This window comes from Scyliorhinus canicula, chromosome 4 (genome assembly GCF_902713615.1).
Source record: "Scyliorhinus canicula chromosome 4, sScyCan1.1, whole genome shotgun sequence".
Lineage (NCBI taxonomy): Eukaryota > Metazoa > Chordata > Chondrichthyes > Carcharhiniformes > Scyliorhinidae > Scyliorhinus > Scyliorhinus canicula.
In genome coordinates this window covers 229,635,041-229,655,226 of record NC_052149.1, presented here as the reverse complement: position 1 = coordinate 229,655,226, position 20,186 = coordinate 229,635,041, and the positions used below count along the sequence as shown (strand labels likewise).

Below are 20,186 nucleotides of genomic sequence, written 5' to 3'. Positions count from 1 at the left end.
TTCGGTGTGTTCTGTTTGAAAAGCACAAGGGCACGTGAAAGGCCTGAACAGACCACAGTCAATTCACTGAAGAAGTTGTGTGTATCCTAGAACACAAGATAATACCAGCGTTCCGATGACTTCATAAATCTATTTATACTATTAGTGTCACCAGAACTTCATTGGGAAACATACCAGTCCGGCACCTTGAAGAGGAAAACTGGAAGGGAAACTCAATGCTTGGACTTAGCAGGAAGTGAACAACACTGCACAGCCAACTGTTCAGCTCATTTATAAATATTATCTAAGCCCTATCGTATGCTGTTTAAAATTAAATTGAAAAATCTGTGCGTCTGTTGTCCAGATGCCAATTATGTAAAAAAACAGCCTCGACGGATTGTTTTCCCACTTTTTAATAGACAATGAAACACGTTAACTGTGCACCATTCTGCAAGAAGAACAATTCCAAACGTTGCTTATTTTTGTGTCTTCATTGCAAGCTAGCAGTCCATGCAGCCCAGAGCAACAATGCTCAAAGGAACTCCAGTGCAGAAATTTAAGGTTAAAGATAATATATAGATGAAAAATTACAATAAAATTATGTCAGGATAGAAATATTACGGGTATAGATATAAAAATAAGACTAGATCAGATACCAGAAGTAAAAGGACTTGCGTCTTTATCCCATCCCAGACATCCTATACTTTGCAGCCAATGAAATACTTTTTGAAGTGTGCTCATTGTTATAAAGCAACCAATTTACACACACACAAAAGTCCCACAAATAACAAGGTGATAATAGCTCTCTCATGAAAAGTACCATCTAAATTCAAGCCTTCCTTTTTTCCCTTCCACAGTAAAAATAGAGGACCTTGCATTTACGTAGCATCTTTAATATAGTAAAATGTCCCACAGTGGAGCATTAACCATGCAACTTTTAACAGCTGTGAACAGTCTAGTTTGGAACTTGCGGTGTGGTCCAAAAACAAAGGGCGGGATTTTCCCGCAACTGGCCAGATGGCCCGGCACAAAGAGTGACGCGAACCACTCCGGCGTCGGGCCGACCGGAAGGAGCAGAATCTCCCGCACTTCTGGGGGCTAGGCCGGCGCCGTGCCAATCGGCGCTAAAGGGCTGACGCGAGTTGGCGCATGCGCAGACCGGCCGGCATGCTCCTGCGCATGGGCAGGGGGTTGCTCACCGCGCCAGCCATGGCAGAGCCATACAGAGGCTGGCACAGAAGCAAAGAATGCCCCCATGGCACAGGCCCGCCCGCAGATCGGTGGGCCTCGATCGCGGGCCAGGCCACCGGATCTCCCCCCCCCCCCCCCCCCCCCCCCCGGAGGGCTCACCTAGCCGGCCTACAAGCCAGATCCTGCTGTGATGGACCATGTCCATTTCACGTTCCCGACAGGCACGGCATAAACCCAGCCCCTGTCCGAAAACCGGCGCCAGAGTCAGATCGGAGGGCGGGATTCGCGCTCCTCACCCCTCCGGGGGGGGGGGGGGGGATTCTCCGACCCAGCAGGGCGTCAGAGAATCCCACCCAATGTCTTTGGTCTTCCCAATCTGAAGCTCTCAATTGACCAAGTTACTCACCAGTCATCGGGTTTGACTGCATCAGGGTCAGCAATCTTTGGTCTCTCGTCCCAGTCTTCTGGTTTCTCGTCATCTGGATCTTCAACCTCTTTTGGAGGACTGACAGGAGGGGTCATGTCTTCCAAAAGGTTACCACTGTTGACAACAGTTTGGTCAATCATGACTTGGAAGGAGTTGTCAGGGTTGAGCACTACCATAGGAAGAAGCAAAGAGATCAATTTAATATATGCTTACTTTATTTTATCTTCCTGTTGATAACTATGCATTTCTAGCAAAGCAACTCTCTGTACGGTCCTGATCAGCCATAACCCGATTGTGGGTCTGTGCAAGGGATCAGTGTAACCAATAAGAGAAACTTTAATTTGTTACTTAAACCCTTTTCCATAAATCCCCAAAATCCACTCGGATAGCATTGCCATCAATTACTGGCAAATAAAGAATACGGACGGGCAGCACGGTGGTGCAGTGGTTAGCACTGCTGCCTCACTACGCCGAGGTCCCAGGTTTGATCCCGGCTCTGGGTCACTGTCTATGTGGAGTATGCACATTCTCCCCGTGTTTGTGTGGGTTTCGCCCCCACAACCCAAAGATGTGCAGGGTAGGTGGATTGGCCACGCTAAATTGCCCCTTAATTGGAGAAAATGAATTGGGTACTCTAAATTTATTTCAAAAAATTTTTTAAAATAAAGAACACGGTTAACCAGGGCCCAGCTATGCAAGTACATGGGAATCATTCCACAAGTTTCAGTTATAGATTGGTAACTACTATATTTCTGACAATATTTCAATTTTTAAGAAAAAAAAGAGTTAACTGGGTCTTCAAATCCTCCCCCGTGGCCTTGTATATCCCTCCCACCCATTTCTGTAACCTACACCAACCCGACAATCAGTCGGGATTTCTATACCCCTCTAATCTTGGCCTCTCGTGCATCCGTGACAAGCTCTCCACGTCCCTCTCCCCCAGGAAAGCTCCACACGGCTCTAAAACCTCCCTCATTGATCAAGCTTTCGGTCATCTGTGTGACTTTGCGCTAAGTTTTTTCTGATAATGTTCACACGAAGCACTTTTCTTGGGGGAAAAACATGCTTTATAAAAGCAATTTATTATTGTATTAACATGTTCGCCGCACCCTGTGTAACGTTTTCAGAGTGTTAACTGTATCAGTGAGGCTGTTGAAAGATCCTCTCCATCAAAATTAATCTCTATCCATTCACAATATATTGAACTTTCAGTCGCAACATACCAAAAACACATGGCACACATTTTAACTTTAGCTCAGAATTTCGTTCTGGAATTTTAATTTGTGGACAAACTCTTAGGTGCAAAATTTAATCTGAAATTCAATAGTACAGCACAGGTGTTGGTCATTCAGCCCATCAAATGAATGCTGACTCTATCCAAGAGTTATCCAATGAATTCACTCCCTTGCTCTTTCCCCTTAATCCCTTCAGTTTTTCCCGTCCCTACGGTGACTTTTATATCCATATCCATCACCCTATCAGGCAGTGCATTTCAAATCCGCACCATGAGTTGTGTCATAAGATTTTACTTTAACACCTCAAATCTGTGCTCTCCGGTTATCAAACGTGCAGCCATTGAATAGTTTCACTGTTTACTCTATTTAAACCCTCCTGATTTGAAACATCTACAAGCCTCCACTGCACCAGAGAGCCCGTCTATATCGTCCTGTAATCCAAGGCTTTGCTCCTCACTATTTACCACACCACCAATTTTTGTGTCATCTGTGTACTTCTCGTCTTACCTCCTACATTGATATCCAGATCATTAATATATACGACAAACAGCAAGAGAACCAGCACCCATCTCTACGGAAAACCACTGGACACAGGTTTCCAGTCACAAAAACAACCTTCAACCATCATGCTCTGCTTCCTACCACTAAGCCAGTTTGCCAAATGGCCCTGGATCCCATGGGCTCTTCTTCATCAGCCTCCCATATGGGACCTTGTCAAAAGCCTTACTAAAGTCCATGCAGGCTACATCAACCGCACTACCTTCATCTACACACCTAGTCACCTCCTCAAAAAATTTAATCTAATTCGTAAGACATGATCACCTATAACAGAACCATCCCTTATTAATCCTTGCCTCACCAAGTGGAGATTAATTCTGTCCCTCAGAATGTTTTCCAGTAGTTTCCCTACCACTGAAGTTAGACTCACTGGCCTGTCATTTCCTGATTCATCCCAACTTCCCTACTTGAATAACGGCACCATATTGGCTGCCCTCCAGTCCTCTGGTAACTCTCCTGCGGCCAGAGAAGATCTGGAAAAGAATTTCAGAGCCGCTGCAATCTCCTCTCTTGCCTGCCACATCTCTTTTGGCCCCAGGAAATTATCCACTTTTAGGCCTGTTAAAACCGCCTCCTTCTCACTGTCAAATCGTTCAAGTAAATCCGAGTGCACCTCCCTGATTTCTATACTTGCATCATTTTTCTCCATAGCAAACACAGATGCAAAGTACTCATTTAAAATCTCACCTATATATTCTGGTTCCACACACAAATTGCCACATTGGTCCCCAATGGGCCCTAGTCTTGCCCTGGTCAACCTCCTGCCTTTAATATACTTATTTAAAACACCTTTGGATTTTCCTTCATTTTACATTCCCACACCTCCAGAGTCCTTTTTTATGCCCCCTCTTCGTTCTCCTATTTCTTATGTAACCCCCTGCACTTTCTATATTCCTCTCGGACTTCAACTGTTTTGAGCCCTCGGTATCTGCCAAAAAGCAGCCCTATTTTCCCTTATCCAACCATGGATATCCTTCGACATCCAGGGTTCTCTGGACTTATTGCTTCCACCCTTCACGATCATGGAAACATGTTGGCCCTGTACTCTTATTTCCTTTTTTGAATGAATCCCACTGCTCTAATGTAGATTTTCTTGCAAGTAGCTGCTCCCAGTTTGGACAGATTCGGTCTTATTTTGTTAAAATTGGCCCTCCCCTAATTTAGAATCTCAATTTCCAGTCTATCTTTGTCCCTTTCCATAACTACCTTGAATTCCACTGAGTTATGGTCACTGTTTTCAAAATGCTCCCCATTGAAACTTTGTTCACTCGGCGGCTTCATTCCATAAACTTGATCCAGCACCACCCCCTCCCTTGTAGGACTTTGCATAAAAAACTCTCCTGGATGCATGCTAAGAATTGTACCCCCTCTAAGCCTTTGCACTTCGGTTATCCCAGTTAATATTGGGGACGGAAGTTGAAATCCCGTACTATTACCAGATTTTTCTTACAGTTCTCGGAATTTGCCTATAAAATTGCCCTTCTCGCTCTCCCTGACTGTTTGGGGGCCCAATACACTCCCGCAGGTCATCACCCCCTTTTTGTTAGTAAGTTCTATCCATATGGATTAATTTGAGGAATCTATCAAGATATCACCCCCAAGTACTGCCGTGATGATCTCCCTAATCAATAATGCAATTCCTCCTCCTGTTTCTCTCGCGCCCCCCCCCCCCCCCCCCCCCCCCCCCGCGCCCCCCTCCAATCACACCTGAAACTTCTACATTCTGGGACGTTCATCTGCCAGTTCAGCCCTTCTTTCAACCAAGTTGTGATTGCAATGTCGTAATTCCACATTATGACCGAATTCATCAGTCTTATCTGTCTTGCACCTTGCATTGAAATAAATGCAGTTTTACTTACCAATCCTGCCATGTGCCTTATCATACCTCTGTCTGCTCTGCCCACTGGACTTGCCTGATTTCTTCTCTATATTTGACACTATTTTCTCACCAACTGCATTGCTACTTTGGATCCGACCCCCATTCCAAAATAATTTAAACCCTGCCCAGTAGCACAAACAAACCTCCCTGCTACTATATTTGACCCCCTCCAATTCAGGTGCAATCCATCCCGCTTATTCAGGTCCCATTGGCCCCAGAAGTGATCCTAATGATTCAAGTATCTAAAGCCCTCCCACCTGCACCATCCGTCTGGTAGAACAGAGGTTTCAGAGGAGGAGGGTGGAGCTGCTGATAAACAGGGTCGTTTTGGTTGAGCAATACCTAGTGAGTAGAGGTGGGTCTTCTTGTCAGTGTAATAACTCTTGAGGTCCACATCCGAGCGTTTTGCATGTTTCTCCTCGTACTCTCCGGTTTTGGGGTTCTTGTGCCTGAAGATGAAGTGGAGTTTGTAATCTTCGCCACACTTGTCTGGGCCAAACATGATGGTGTACGGAGTTTTGTCAACAAATTTATCCTATGGTGCAAAGGACAAATAATCAGATCAGAATTTGCCAGCCGACCCAAATCTGTTGCAACCAGAGACAAATCTTGCTCAGAGCCCTTTGACTGTGATGATGAAAAGAAGAACGATGGATTCATCACCCCACAAAAACATAGGTAGGAGGAGAAGTTGACTGCTCCTGGAACTTGTCAAAAAGAAAAACACAACAAGAGAAAACGCAACTCCACAGTGTGGTATCAAGCAAGTTACACACTCGCCAGTACAAAACACACCCTTAAACCACAAGTACCAACAGACCAGCCATAGAACTGGAGAGGCAGTGATTGGCTCCTTCTGTTAAACATTTTCCCATGTATTAGATGGTAGTGGCCTGCGCATGTTGGACCATTTAATATAACAAAGCCCAACTACTTACGGAGTCAGAATAATCAAGATGCAGCTACCCAATTTAGTTACACATGGGTAGACAATAATTGGCATGGTACCAAGATACACACACCAAGGCGGTTATAGGATTTGGTGACTAATAAAAACCTAGTTAAACAAAGTTTTAAATACAATCACAAAACATGCGCTTACCACAGAGAGGCACTGATTCCAAACTACTCCCAGGAATAAAGTTTTATTGCACCCCCGCTGCTCCTCCAATGTCTTCATCTATTTCTGTTCTAGCTTACCCCAAAAACACAGGGCATCTTGAAATGCTTCACAGTTAGTTAAGCTGAAGAGAGACATTCTTGTTGAAGCTTTTCATCTTGCACTCATCATGACATTTGCAAGAATATAGTGGAAGGGCCAGGTAGGCATCTCAAAAACGTGAGCAACAGGTGAAGCGATGTGTTTCACGCTGCTACTGCGCAGTACCAGCACAAGTGGAATACACCACCAACAGGATGCTGCCGTCAAACCAAAAAGACATTCAGTCCATCACACAAATGAGTAATGTGGTCAGTGCCAGTGCGTTGCTGGCTATGTCACCATAGAAAGCATCCTATCGGGCTGGATCACAGCCTGGTATGGCAACTGCTCAGCCCAGGAACTTCAGAGAGTCGTGAACACCGCCCAGTCCATCACACGAACCTGCCTCCCATCCATGGACTCCATCTACACCTCCCGCTGCCTGGGGAAAGCGGGCAGCATAATCAAGGATCCCTCCCACCCGGCTTACTCACTTTTCCAACTTCTTCCATCGGGCAGGAGATACAGAAGTCTGAGAACACGCACGAACAGTTCATGACAATAAACAAATCCAATCCAATGTTGGCCGTAGATCCCAAATTCCGACAGATTGTAACAGCATGTTCTTTCCACTGTTCACAATGGGCAAGGTAATACAGACTGCACCCAACCAGCCTGCGCTTGCAAAACTCAAAACAATGTCCAATGTGAGATAGGATTCCCCGATTGGACAATATTTGCTAAATAATCCTCGGTGTGCTAAAAATTACTCTGACAATCAATTTTTTAAATTTTGTTTTATAAATTTAGAATATCCAATTCATTTTTTCCCATTAAGGGGCAATTTAACGTGGCCAATCCACCTAACATGCACATCTTTGGGTTGTAGGGGTGAAACCCACGCAGACACGGGGAGAATGTGCAAACTCCTCACAGACAGTAACCCAGGGCCGGGATTCGAACCCGGGTCCTCAGCGCCGTAGGCAGCAATGCTAACCACTGTGCCACCGTGCCGCCCCCTCCCTGACAACCAATTTAAGATAGGCTCGCGTGCACCGCATTTGCATGCACTGGAATCTACATTCATTAATTCATTGCGGACAGAAAGAACATGTACACACATTGCCCCTGTTTCAGCTTCGCGACAGTCATTCGCTGATTCATTCCTCAGGGTAATGCCTCGACCAGAGTCAAGCTCCCTAGTTTAAATTTTAGGGCGGCACGGTGGCTAGCACTGCTGCCTCACGGCGCTGAGGAGCCAGGTTCAATCCCGGTCCGCGTGGAGTTTCCACATTCTCCCCATGTCTGCGTGGGTCTCACCCCCACAACCCAAAGATGTGCAGGGTAGAGGTGGATCGGCCGCGTTAAATTGCCGCTTAATTGGAAAAAAATAATAATTGGGTACTCTACATTTATTTTTTTTTAAATAAAAAGCTAATAGAAAAAAAACCTCAGCATTAATTGGTGTATTCGCCACTCGAGTCCACTTGCCAGCCAATCAGCACTCTCTTCTCCTACAGTACAAATATGTTGATGTCCCTTCTTGAAAAATGCCCTGGTAAGTGCAAGACAACTTTTGACAAAAAAGTGTATTTTTTCAGGAATACTACAAAGCGCTGAAACTTTCCTAATATAGGAGACGTGATGACCAGTTTGAGAATAGCAAGTTCCCACAACCAGCAACATGAGAGTTACCAGATAACATAGTTGGGAGATATTATTTTAGGCCACTGGGGAGAACTGCCCAGCTTTTTAAAAAATAAAAATAAAAACATTTACTGTGGGATCATTTAAATATGTACCCGAGGGGATGGATGGGGCCCTCGGTTTAATATCTCAGCCGAAAGGCACAGTGGTTAGCAGTGCTGCCTCACAGAGCCAGGGAGCCAGGTTAGATTCCGGCCTTGGGTGACTGTAAAATTCGCTGTTCTCTCAGTGTCTGCGTGGGTTTCCTCTCTCAGTCCAAAGATGTGCAGGTTCGGTGGGATAGGCCATGATCAATGTGCAGGGTTAGGGGTATAATGCGGGGGAGTGAGCCTCGTGCTCTTTTGGAGGGTTGGTACAGACTTGATGGACCGAATGGCCCCCTTCTGCACTGTGGGGATGGATTCTATCTCTGACCGTGCAGCACTCCCTCATTCCCACACTGTGCTATGCCTTCCATTTGCTTCACGACACTAGACTCAAAGTCTGACCCACACATTTTAAATTGACTTGATGGAGATGTCAGCAGCAGAGAAGTACCAGCAGTAAGCAATCAAGTGCAGAAAGCAGTACTGCCTATTCCCAGCAGACACACAGTGAAACAAAACACTACTCACCAGAATTAAGTCTTTGGTTTTTGAAAGTAGCTTAATATATGCCCCGCCACATTCAATTCCATTCTGAAAATTCACTTCATACCTTAAAAATGCAATATTTTTTGGTAAACACAAAAAACAAGATCTCAACTTGAAAGCTGATTTCATACCAAAGGGTCACAAAGTACAAATAATTTACAATGGACAAGTTGCAAGCCCAACATCAGCACATGGTAACAGTTATACAGATTCTGAACAATGGCCACATCACACACAAAAAATAATTAATTTGGTGTGGGTAGGAGGTCAGAATGGTGGAACTTGGGGTCACACTTGTGTAATCTTTGACAGCCAGTGTAGGTATTAACAATTCGCAGGTAGGCCAGATACACAGCAAGTAAAGCTTCCCTCGGAGACTGGGCGGAATTTCACAAAGGACATTTGACCCCGATTTGTAGTTAAAAGTTCGCCCCGAGCCCACACTTGCCAGTCGTGGGACCTGCGTGGCATTTATACCACAAAAACCTCAGCAACGCCACTGTGAGCGATGGTTGCTGCGGAGGTAGGTAGGAGACAGTGGTGGAACGCTAACGTCACTGGGCTTGTCATCCAGAGGCCCAGGCGAATGCTCTGGGGTCATGGGTTCAAGTCCCACCACTGGATCTGGTGGAATTTAAAATCAATTAATAAAAACCTGGAATTGAAAAGCTAGTCTCAGTGAAGGTGAGCATCGATTGTAGTTAAAAACCCATCTGGTGGGCAGCACAGTGGTTAGCACTGCTGCCTCACAGCACCGAGGTCCCAGGTTCGATCCTGGCTCTGGGTCACTGTCCGTGTGGAGTTTGCTCATTAGAACAACATAGAACATACAGTGCAGACGGAGGCCCTTCAGCCCATCGAGTCTGCACCGACCCACTTAAGCCTTCACTTCCACCCTATCACTGTAACCCAATAACCCTTCCTCACATTTTTGGACACTAAGGGCAATTTAGCATGGCCAGTCCACCTAACCTGCACGTCTCTGGACATTCCCCTCGTGTTTGCGTGGGTTTCCTTCCCACAACCCAAAAATGTGCAGGCTAGGTGGGTTGGCCACGCTAAATTGTCCCTTAATTGGGAAAAAAATGAACTTGGCACCCTAAATGTATTTTTAAAAACATCTGGTTCGCGAATGTCCTTCATGGAAGGAAGTCTGTCGTCCTTACCTGGTCTGTCCCAGACCTCAGCCATGTGGCTTTCTCTTAACTTGCCCCTTGGAGGTGGCCAAGCAAGCCGCTCAATTCTAGGATAATTGGGGATGGGCAACAAATGCTGGCCTCGCCAGCGATGCCCGCCAAAGGCAGACAGGAGACTGTCAAAGCTGGACCAGGTTAACATTTCCCAAAAAGTGTTTTTTTTTAAAATTAAAAATCAGAAATCACCATCAGATGTCAGATGGTAAATCCCTTCCTTCAGGCGGTCACTGGGCCCCCCAGGTGCTGCCTTTCCTACTCACAACTCCTCCTTTAGTCAGTGAGACCCTGGCCTGACGCTTCGGGGCTCCCCACGTGGCAAGGGTTGCCCAGCTGTCAGCAGAACGGCGATGGCAACATTTTAAGTGGCTCCCAGCTGGCCCTCGAAATATTAAATCTCGGTGATCGGTCCCGCTTTTGGTAAAGTGGCCCCGATGGCGGTAAAGTGCCTCTCATCCCCCAGCAGAGAAGGTTAAAGGGAGATCTGATAGACAGCGTTCATAGATCATAGAATTTACAGTGCAGAAGGAGGCCATTCGGCCCATCGAGTCTGCACCGGCTCCTGGAAAGAGCACCCTACCCAAGGTTAACACCTCCACCCTATCCCCATAACCCAGTAACCCCACCCAACACTAAGGGCAATTTTGGACACTAAGGGCAATTTATCATGTCCAATCCACCTAACTTGCACATCTTTGGACTGTGGGAGGAAACCGGAGCACCCGGAGGAAACCCACGCACACACGGGGAGAACGTGCAGACTCCGCACAGACAGTGACCCAAGCCGGAATCGAACCTGGGACCCTGGAGCTGTGAAGCGATTGTGGTATCCACAATGCTACCGTGCTGCCCTTCAGGACCACAAATGATTTTTGAAGAGTAAATAAAAAAAAGAGAACCTGTTCCTGTGGCAGAATGATCATTAACCGGGCACCGATTTTATTATTTTATTTTATTTTCTAAATTTAGAGTCCCCAATTATTTTTTTTCCCCCCCAATTAAGGGGCAATTTAGTGTGGCCAATCTGCCTAACCTGAGCATCTATGGGTTGTGGGGGTGAAACCCAAGCAGACACGGGGAGAATGTGCAAAGTCCACGCGGACAGTGACCCAGGGCCTGGATTCGAAGCTGGGTCCTCAGCGCTGCAGTCCTAGTGCTAACCACTGCGCCACATGCTGCCCTGGACACCGATTTTATGGTGATTCATTGACAAAAGAACTAACGGCGTCATGAGAAACTTTTAAAAGCACTGAGTTATGATCTCGAATGCATAATGTGGAGGTATGTTGGAAGCCAAATCAATGTAACTTCCAATGGGGTATTGGATAAATACTTGATTTTACATGGCTATGGGGAAGAATGCTGTGGCAAGGGGTGGGGGAAATTATTTGAATAGCTCCACCAAAAAGTATTGGTACAAACACAATTGGCCGAATGGCCTTCTTCTATGTTGTATGATTATTCTTTGATCTGTAAATTATAATTTTAAAATTGCTGCTTACCGGGGGCTTTGGGGGTCATAGGGGGTTAGAACTTTGAACAGAAAGGACGGCTCAGATCATCCTGGTTAAGAGGAATTTGGAGTAATAAATCACGACCACTGGGACAAAGTGAAACCCCAGCCCAGGGATGACTGCCTACAATTTTACAAAGTCACGCATACATTTTTTAAAAATAGCATTTGGTGATTAGAGTACACTTACTGGATAAACATTGGTTTGTTGTCAAACGTGAATGGTCGATCGAATAAAGCTGCGATCGCGTGATGCTTAGCACGAGATTTAAGAACCAGCCCCTTGTCCCCGTGAAGTTTAGTGTCTTTCATTTCTTCCACCTCCCACTTTCCTGAAGATGAACATGCAAGAAGCAGTCTTCATTTTATGCAATTATATCGTTCCTGATTCCCAATGAGTAGCCCACCTCCCCCCCCCCCCCCCCCCCCCCCCCCACCCACCAATATTCCATCCAAGTAACTCTCCCCAATATCCTTGAAGTACAGGAAATATTTTTCATCACTTAGAAGTGCACAATTGCTAGGTCCTGCATGAGGCATGTTCTTCCCCTTGTGTCTTCTCCGAAGTGCCGCCCCTGCAAATTTTGAATATTTAACCATTCCAATCCCAGTCTGCTTTTCATACTCTCCATGGCCAATTTATACTCTTGAGGTGTAATGGTTGTAAACTGACTGCACACTTTATAAACATGGCCAAGACACACAGAAAGAAGAGAAAATGATCTCACCATCGTATTTTGCAATATCTTCATCGATGTCTTCCTTTTTAGCTTTGGACATGACCCAGCTACATTGCAAAAAGAAAAATACCAATACATCAAATAACAACACTGAACAATCCCAAAACTTAAAACCATATATCTGTTCACACAGACTTTTAAAAATTCATTTGTGACCTAATCGGCATTGCTAGCAAAGCCATTCATTGCCTATTCATAATTGGCCTTCCAAACATAGGAATTAAGAGTAGGCCGTTAGGCCCTTCGAGCCTGCTCCACCATTTAATATGATCATGACTGATGCTCCATGACACACACCTGTGCTCTCCTCATACCTCCTTGATGGGGGGTCTTGTGGCAGAGTGGGTGGCTACCCTGCTCCTGAGCCAAAATCCCACCCCAGGACTTTACGGCCAATGAAGGAGCATTCATAATGTGGGTAAATCAGTCAAGTGTCAACCTGAACATCACCCCAACACATGGCAATGGTGGGCACCAAGAACAGGAGAGATTCCTGGTCAGCCATGTGGTGGAATAATGTTAGAGCCTCTACCACCACTATCCATGGTTCCAGACTAAAACGTGCACATTGCCACAGGAATTGTTACAGAGTGATCTGTAACACACTACCACCAATTGGCCTTAACAAAACGGCATGGGCACCTTTTGAATACAGCCGAGTGGCTTGCTAGGCCATTTTAGGGGGCAGTTAAGAGTCAACCACATTCATAGAACATAGAACAGTACAGCACAGAACAGGCCCTTCGGCCCTCAATGTTGTGCCGAGCCATGATCACCCTACTCAAACCCACGTATCCACCCTATACCTGTAACCCAACAACCCCCCCCTAACCTTACTTTTATTAGGACACTACGGGCAATTTAGCATGGCCAATCCACCTAACCCGCACATCTTTGGACTGTGGGAGGAAACCGGAGCACCCGGAGGAAACCCACGCACACAGGGGGAGGACGTGCTGACTCCACACAGACAGTGACCCAGCCGGGAATCGAACCTGGGACCCTGGAGCTGTGAAGCATTTATGCTAACCACCATGCTACCCTGCTGCCCCTGGAAATGGTTCCTATGCGTCTGGAATCACACAAGGGCAGAAAACTTCCTTCTGGAAGGAGAGCATTAGTGAATTTTGAAAATGACAATCTGGCAGTTTTATGGTCACGGTTACTGATGCCAATTCATTTTTAGTCCAGGCTATTGAATTAATTGGATTTAAGTTACCCAGCTGACATGGCTGAGCTCATCTCTAGACTTGATCATAGTCCAGAGCAGTGTATTATTAGTCCAGTGATATAATCACTGTGATACTATCCGACCATCCACCTTGATGCAACTGGGTCCAAAGTTAAACATATTTGTTCATTATTTTGGAACATCAGTGGTGTAAATCGAAAAGGTTAATGGAATGTTGCCCTTTTCAGAGGACTGGAATTTGAATGGGAGGCATGATTCAGCTGTACAGAGCCTGGGTCTGACCGCATCCGGAATATTGCATTCAATTCTGGGCGTCCAACCTCAGGAAGAATATATCGGCCTCGGCAGTAATGCGGTGCAGATTTACCAGATACAAGAGTTCAATTAACAACGACAGATTGCAGACACTTGGCATAGATTTTATTGAATATAAAAAGGTTGGAGGGTCATCTAAATCAAGGTGTTTAAAATGACGAAGGAATTGGGCAGCATAAATGTTTAGGGTGATTTATTTTCTTGTTCTTTATTACCCCACTGGAGGAAATGGTTTCTCCATATGGAGAAACCATTTCCTGTACTGCTCAGGAGAGAAATCAGGAAACAATTCTTCACACAGAAATAATGGAAATCTATACCTCTAATCTCCCCAAAATGTATGGATACTGGGGGAAATCAACTGAAATTTCCAAGTTTGAGATTGTTAACGAATGCAACAGCAAGGGAAGATATTAGCTCCAACAACGTGGAATCTGTAGAGCTGTGAAAAACTAAGAAGCAAGAAACATCAGTGGGGATGTATATAGACCCCAAACTAATGTGATGCTGCTGGGAATAGCTTTCAACAGGAAATCAGAGACGCATACAATAAAGGAACACCCTCAGTTCTGGGTGACTTTAATCTGCATATTGATTGGGCACATCAAATTAGTCACAATACAGGGCGGTGCGTGGCACAGCGGTTAGCACTGCTGCATACGTCGCTAAGGACCCGGGTTCGAATCCCGGCCCTGGGTCACTGTCTGTCTGGAGTTTGCACATTATCCCCGTGTCTGCGTGGGTTTCACCCCCACAACCCAAAGATGTGAAGGTTAGGTGGATTTAAATTGCCCCTTAATTGGAAAAAAAAATAATTGGATACATTTTTTTTTTTTAAAGTCACAATACCATAAAGGAGGAATTTCTGGAGTGTATACGGGATGGTTTTCTGGACCAATACAGTGAGGTACCAAATCAACAGGCTATCCTAGACTTGGTATTGTGCAATGAGAAGGAATAATTGACAATCTAGCTGAGAGCGCTTGGGGATGAGCGACCATATGATGATCAAATTTTTTCATCAAGGTGGAGAATGACGGTTTTTTTAAATTTAGAGTACCCAATTACTTTTTTTTCCCAATTAAGGGGGTTGTGGGGGTGAAACCCACACAGACACGGGGAGAATGTGCAAACTCCACATGGACAGTGACCTAGGGCCGGGATCGACGCCATAGGCAGCAGTGCTAACCACTGTGCCACGTGCCGCCCTTGAGTAACATAGTTGATTCCGAGACTAGGGCCCCGAATCTAAATAAAGGAAACTACGGTGATATTGGGGCGTGAGTTGGCTGTGATGGATTGGGGAATGTTACTGAAAAGGGATGGCGGTCAATAGGCAATGATAAACATTCAAAGTGTGCATAGGTGAACTGTAACAACTGTTTATTCCTGTCTGGCGCAGAAGTAAAATGGAAAATGTGGTCCAACCATGACTTACAAAGTAAATTTGAGGTAGCATTAGATGCAAGGAAGAGACATACAGGCATTAGAAAAAGAACAAGAACAAAGAACTATACAGCACAGGAACAGACCCTTGGGCCCTCCAAGCCTGTCCCGGTCATTATATTGCATCCATAGCTAGACCAAATTCAGCAAAGGAGGATCAAGGGATTGATTAAGAAAGGGAAAGAGAAGGGGGGAGGGGGAGAGAAGAGGAAGGAGGCAGGGAACAATAGAGAGGAACCAGAGGGGGATGGGGGGGGGGGGGGGGGGGGGCGGCGAGAGAATGAAAGCCGGAAGGACAGCACGGGAAACAACAACAAACTTGGCAAATACAGTAACAGAGAGCAAAGAAAATACGGGCAAAAGACGGGACAAATGGCCGAAGTGGAGGTGAACGCGCGACGACAACGGCAGCGAAATCCGTCCGGGAGAAGCAAGTAACAACACCAGATCCATTCTCGTATTGCCCTCTGTGTTGGACATAACTAACGTAATTGTTTCTCCGGCACCCAAATGTATTATGTAGCTTCCCAGTTTCCAGTTGGAGTGGATTATTGCGTTTTTCTAAAACAGTGACTAGTTAAGAGCATAAGAACTGGGAGCAGGAGTAGGCCATCTGGCCCCTCGAGCCTGCTCCGCCATTCAATGAGATCATGGCTGATCTTTTGTGGACTCAGCTCCACTTTCCGGCCTGAACACCATAACCCTTAATCCCTTTATTCTTCAAAAAAACTATCTTTATCTTCAAAACATTTAATGAAGAAGCCTCAACTGCTTAACTGGGCAAGGAATTCCATAGATTCACAACCCTTTGGGTGAAGAAGTTCCTCCTAAACTCAGTCCTAAATCTACTTCCCCTTATTTTGAGGCTATGCCCCCTAGTTCTGCTTTCACCCGCCAGTGGAAACAACCTGCCCGTATCTATCCTATCTATTCCCTTCATAATTTTATATGTTTCTACAAGATCCCCCCCCCCCCCCCCCCCCCTCCATCCTTCTAAATTCCAACGAGTACAGTCCCAGTTTACTCAACTTCTCCTCCTAATCCAACCCCCTCAACTCTGGGATTAACCTAGTAAATCTCCTCTGCACACTCTCCAGTGCCAGTACATCCTTTCTCAAGGTAAGGTGACTAGTTTCTACTTTATAATAGGCCAACAAATAAACATTCAATATTTGGATTTTAAACTTGTGTTAAGAGATTGGCTAGTCGCAGCACCGACTTATCCCATCCACAACCAGCACATAATTTACACAGTGTAGCCGAGTAATCCATGGCTTCTCATTTAGGATGATACACGGTATAGCAAGTCACCAAAACGCTGCAGTTGCACACTCGTTTTGTTAAGAAAGCCAATCAAAGTTCAATATGAAAAGACGGAAGCCTCTAATATGGAGAGTTATATAAACTCTTGTAGCTTTGAACCAAAGGTGTTTGTCAACGTGTACTGGAGTTGGAAGGCCCTAGGTTTAATACTTATCCATAGTGATTGGTCAGAATAGTGGAGGTTGCTGCTTTAAATTAGTTCTGTCAGTCATGTGACATATTCCTCATCCACAGCTTCAGTTATCGTAAGAAGGATATTGGAGCGACTGAATAGAGGAACAGGAAGAAACCAGTCTCTCAAGCCTGCTGTACCACTCAGTTAAATCCAATTGTATTTTTACCCCATCTACCTGACCCAATAAAAGCCAAATCTTAGTTGTTCAACTGACACTCAGCCTCAACAGCTTTTCTGGAGGTGGAGGGAGAGTGTGAGATTGCCACTACTTTTTGCATGAAGTAATGGCCCAGCTCTAATTTTAAAGTTATAGCCCCTTATTCTGGAAAAAGTGTTTCTCCTTTAATCACCTTCAACACTTTAAATCTCCTAGGCACCAGGGATTACAGGAGAAGCACTCAAAGAATGAAGGGGTAGAGGGATTGGATTAGGGGCAAGGTATTACATAAATTTGGAATGTGCCAATTTGAAAAGTTAAAAGGAAAGTCAACCACGATGAGCTGTTTCACTTTGTCGAGAGCACTCGAACCAGAAAACACTGTCAGAGCTTGAAGGGGTTAAAATTCAAAACAAATGTACAGAAATATTATTTCAAGAGAGACTGATCAACGGACCAGGCTCCCTAGGAAGACAGTGGAAGCAGATTGTATCGATTAATTGAAATCCAAAATAGGTTTCTTGCAAACACTATTTTGTAGGTAGCATATAGGAGTAATTTGAGACAGGATTTGAGCGTACCATGCTCGGAAGAACAGATGACTTTAGACCTAAGGTTTCCAAGCTCTGGGATTTTCTACACCTTTTATCTGGGTCTGTTGGAGTTAGATTGATTACTGTGATTAGTCAATGGTATCACATAACATGGGGATAACTGGAAGACAGTAGCACAAATGCCACTGGACTGGTAATCCAGAAGCCCAGGCTAACGTACTTAGAACATGGGTTCAAATCCCACCACGACAGCTGGTGGAATTTAAATTCAATCGGTAAAATCTGTATCACGTCAGTCTCAGTATGCTGACGATGGCAACTATCTTTGGTGAACCAAATGGGGAAAACCCAATGCATCTTGACCTTTTCTCATCTAGCATATCCTCGGCTCCTATAAGTGCAAGGGGTGAAAATGTTCATCCTCCAATACTGTGCTAAGGTGATGGGCCTTTGCACACTAAATGAATCATGGGACATGGAAGAGGTGGAAAGTAGAGCTGGTGGAAGAGATGGCATGGCAGAGCAGGTTCAGTGATCTAATGTGGCCTAACGTTCCACATACAGGAACCTCGGGCAAGGAGAGGCTTCTCTGCATGTGTCATTTCTAGAGTTTGCATCAGTTATGCAAATATTTCAGGGGCACTATACAGGGACACAACTGCAGGAAACTGTCCAAAACTGCAGGCTCTCTCGGTGAAGCAGCTCAACAGGAAGTCACTTTGGTGTGTACATGACATCATCTAGAAAAGGGATTATGTGATTTCCAGAGACACAGTCAGGTGGTACGAAGCAGCAGCCCAGTGAATACATTGCCTCTCAATCAGCACACAGGCAAAACAAAGGTAGGTTGATTGTTACTAACAGGGCTCCCAAAGCACTGCGACTCGCTGCAAATATGCCCAAACCAATCATCAGCTCATGAAAAAAATTAGCCGCTTGCCAACAATTATTTTTAATTTGGGAACTAATGATGAAGGCATTATTCTAATCTGTTCATCTTGAAAATGCTGCAAATAAAGCTGATGATCCAATTTACAAAGACAATTATATCCCTACAATACAACAGAACTGAAAAAAAACACTTAATTTGTTGCAAACTGCTTATGTGGTCATTGTCATGATGTGCAGACTCGCACATAATGAGACACAAACAGGCAGCTGATGAATACAGAGAACGGGGCATGGCAAATCAGCAGGCCGAACACTTGGGGGTGGTTGCCCACTATGGAGGGCACGAGGCACTCACACTCCACCTCTTTCCACTGGTGACATCTACAGCGCGAGTCTGTAGGGCGTACATATCATATAACTCCTACAGCACACGGCTAAGAGCTAGTCTGGTTCAGTCAGACAGATTAATCACACTAGGTTAGCAGAAGAGTCGAACTGACAGAGGATTGAGCTAACTGTGTGACAGGTTCAATAAAACATATTGAACTAACTTCAAGGTGTGGAGTATCTTTCAGGTAAAGCTGCATCCAGTTGCAGCCCATGTTATCTTACTGTGCTTAACACGACAGTCATAAAAGGCACTAAATAAACACAAATCCTATTTTGCCTTTCATGACCCAATTCTTAAAATGTTTTATACTTTTAAAGTAGTTAATTGACGCAAGTCATACTTACACAAAACGCAATGTAATAATGACGAGAAAAATCTGTTGGTGTCTCTCTATCGCCCCCTATATTATTAATGTTTGGGTTATGGTGGTAGAGAAGACGGAGAGGAAATCTCCTGTTCTTCTTCAATAGCGGCATGCAATCTTTTATGTCCAACTGAAAGGGCAGACAGAGTTTAGGTTTAACACCTCATCCAAAAAGACACCGAGTGTGGCATTGGGATTTTATATTTTAGGACATCAGCATCACCAGTGAGGCCAGTATTTATTGTCCATCTCCAATTGGGTGGTGGTGAGCGCCTTCTTGAACTGCTGCAGTCCTTGAGGTGTAGGTACACCCACAGTGCTGTTAGGGAGAGAGGGCTCCAGGATTTTGACCCAGCGACATTGAAGGAACGGCTCCACCCACCCTATCAAACGTTTTCTAAGTATCCATGGAAACAATCACCTCCAGTTCGGGCACTCGAGAGGGGGGAAAAAGGATAATATTTAACAGCCGATGTATATTGGCCAACAATTGCCGACAGTTGACGAAGCCTGTCTGGTTTTCCGAGATCACCTCTGGGAGGCAGGGCTCCAACTGTAGTGCCAGCACTTTAATTTAGTGTCTGCATTCAAAAGCAAAATGGATCAAAACAGCCCACATTCCATAGGATCTTTGTCCTTTTTCAGGATCAGGGAAAAAGAGGCCGACGCAACAAACCCCGGGACAAGATGTCATTAAAATGATCTAATATTAAAGGGATGAATTGTCATGCAAACCTCCTATAAAACTCAATGGGAATCCATCAGGGCCAAGAGCTTTACCGTCTGCATTAACACAATGCATTTCATTATTTCCTCAGGTCTCTATGGGGATTCCAATTCTTCCACCCTTTCCTCACCACCAATGAAAAGGATAACCTATCCAAAAACTCAGTCATGGCCGGACTCTCTTCTGAAAGCTCAAGTCTATAGAGATCCTGATAGAATGTTTCAAAAGACACGATGACCGTAAATTTCCACCCGAATCCCTTATCTGCACAATCTTCCGGGAAGCAGGCTGTCGTCTCAGCTGATGAGCCAATAGCCCTTCTCCCAGTCTTCATAAAATGCCCCCTCGAGCATCGCCGCTGGCTCACCGCCTTAGAACATAGAACATAGAACAGTA

At 45.1% G+C, this 20,186-nt stretch overlaps 1 protein-coding gene across 2 annotated transcripts in view; it reads right to left on the bottom strand.

The window, feature by feature from the left end:
- The window catches only part of canx (calnexin), a 70,259-nt gene that overhangs the window by 26,658 nt on the left and 23,415 nt on the right, over positions 1–20,186 (bottom strand). For both annotated transcript variants that reach the window (XM_038796215.1, XM_038796216.1), the window contains exons 4-8: positions 12,244–12,302; positions 11,706–11,847; positions 8,792–8,873; positions 5,612–5,804; positions 1,577–1,766 (exon numbers count right to left, since the gene is read on the bottom strand). In XM_038796215.1, coding sequence (XP_038652143.1) covers positions 1,577–1,766; positions 5,612–5,804; positions 8,792–8,873; positions 11,706–11,847; positions 12,244–12,302 — 666 coding nt within the window. The remainder of the gene's footprint in view (positions 1–1,576; positions 1,767–5,611; positions 5,805–8,791; positions 8,874–11,705; positions 11,848–12,243; positions 12,303–20,186) is intronic.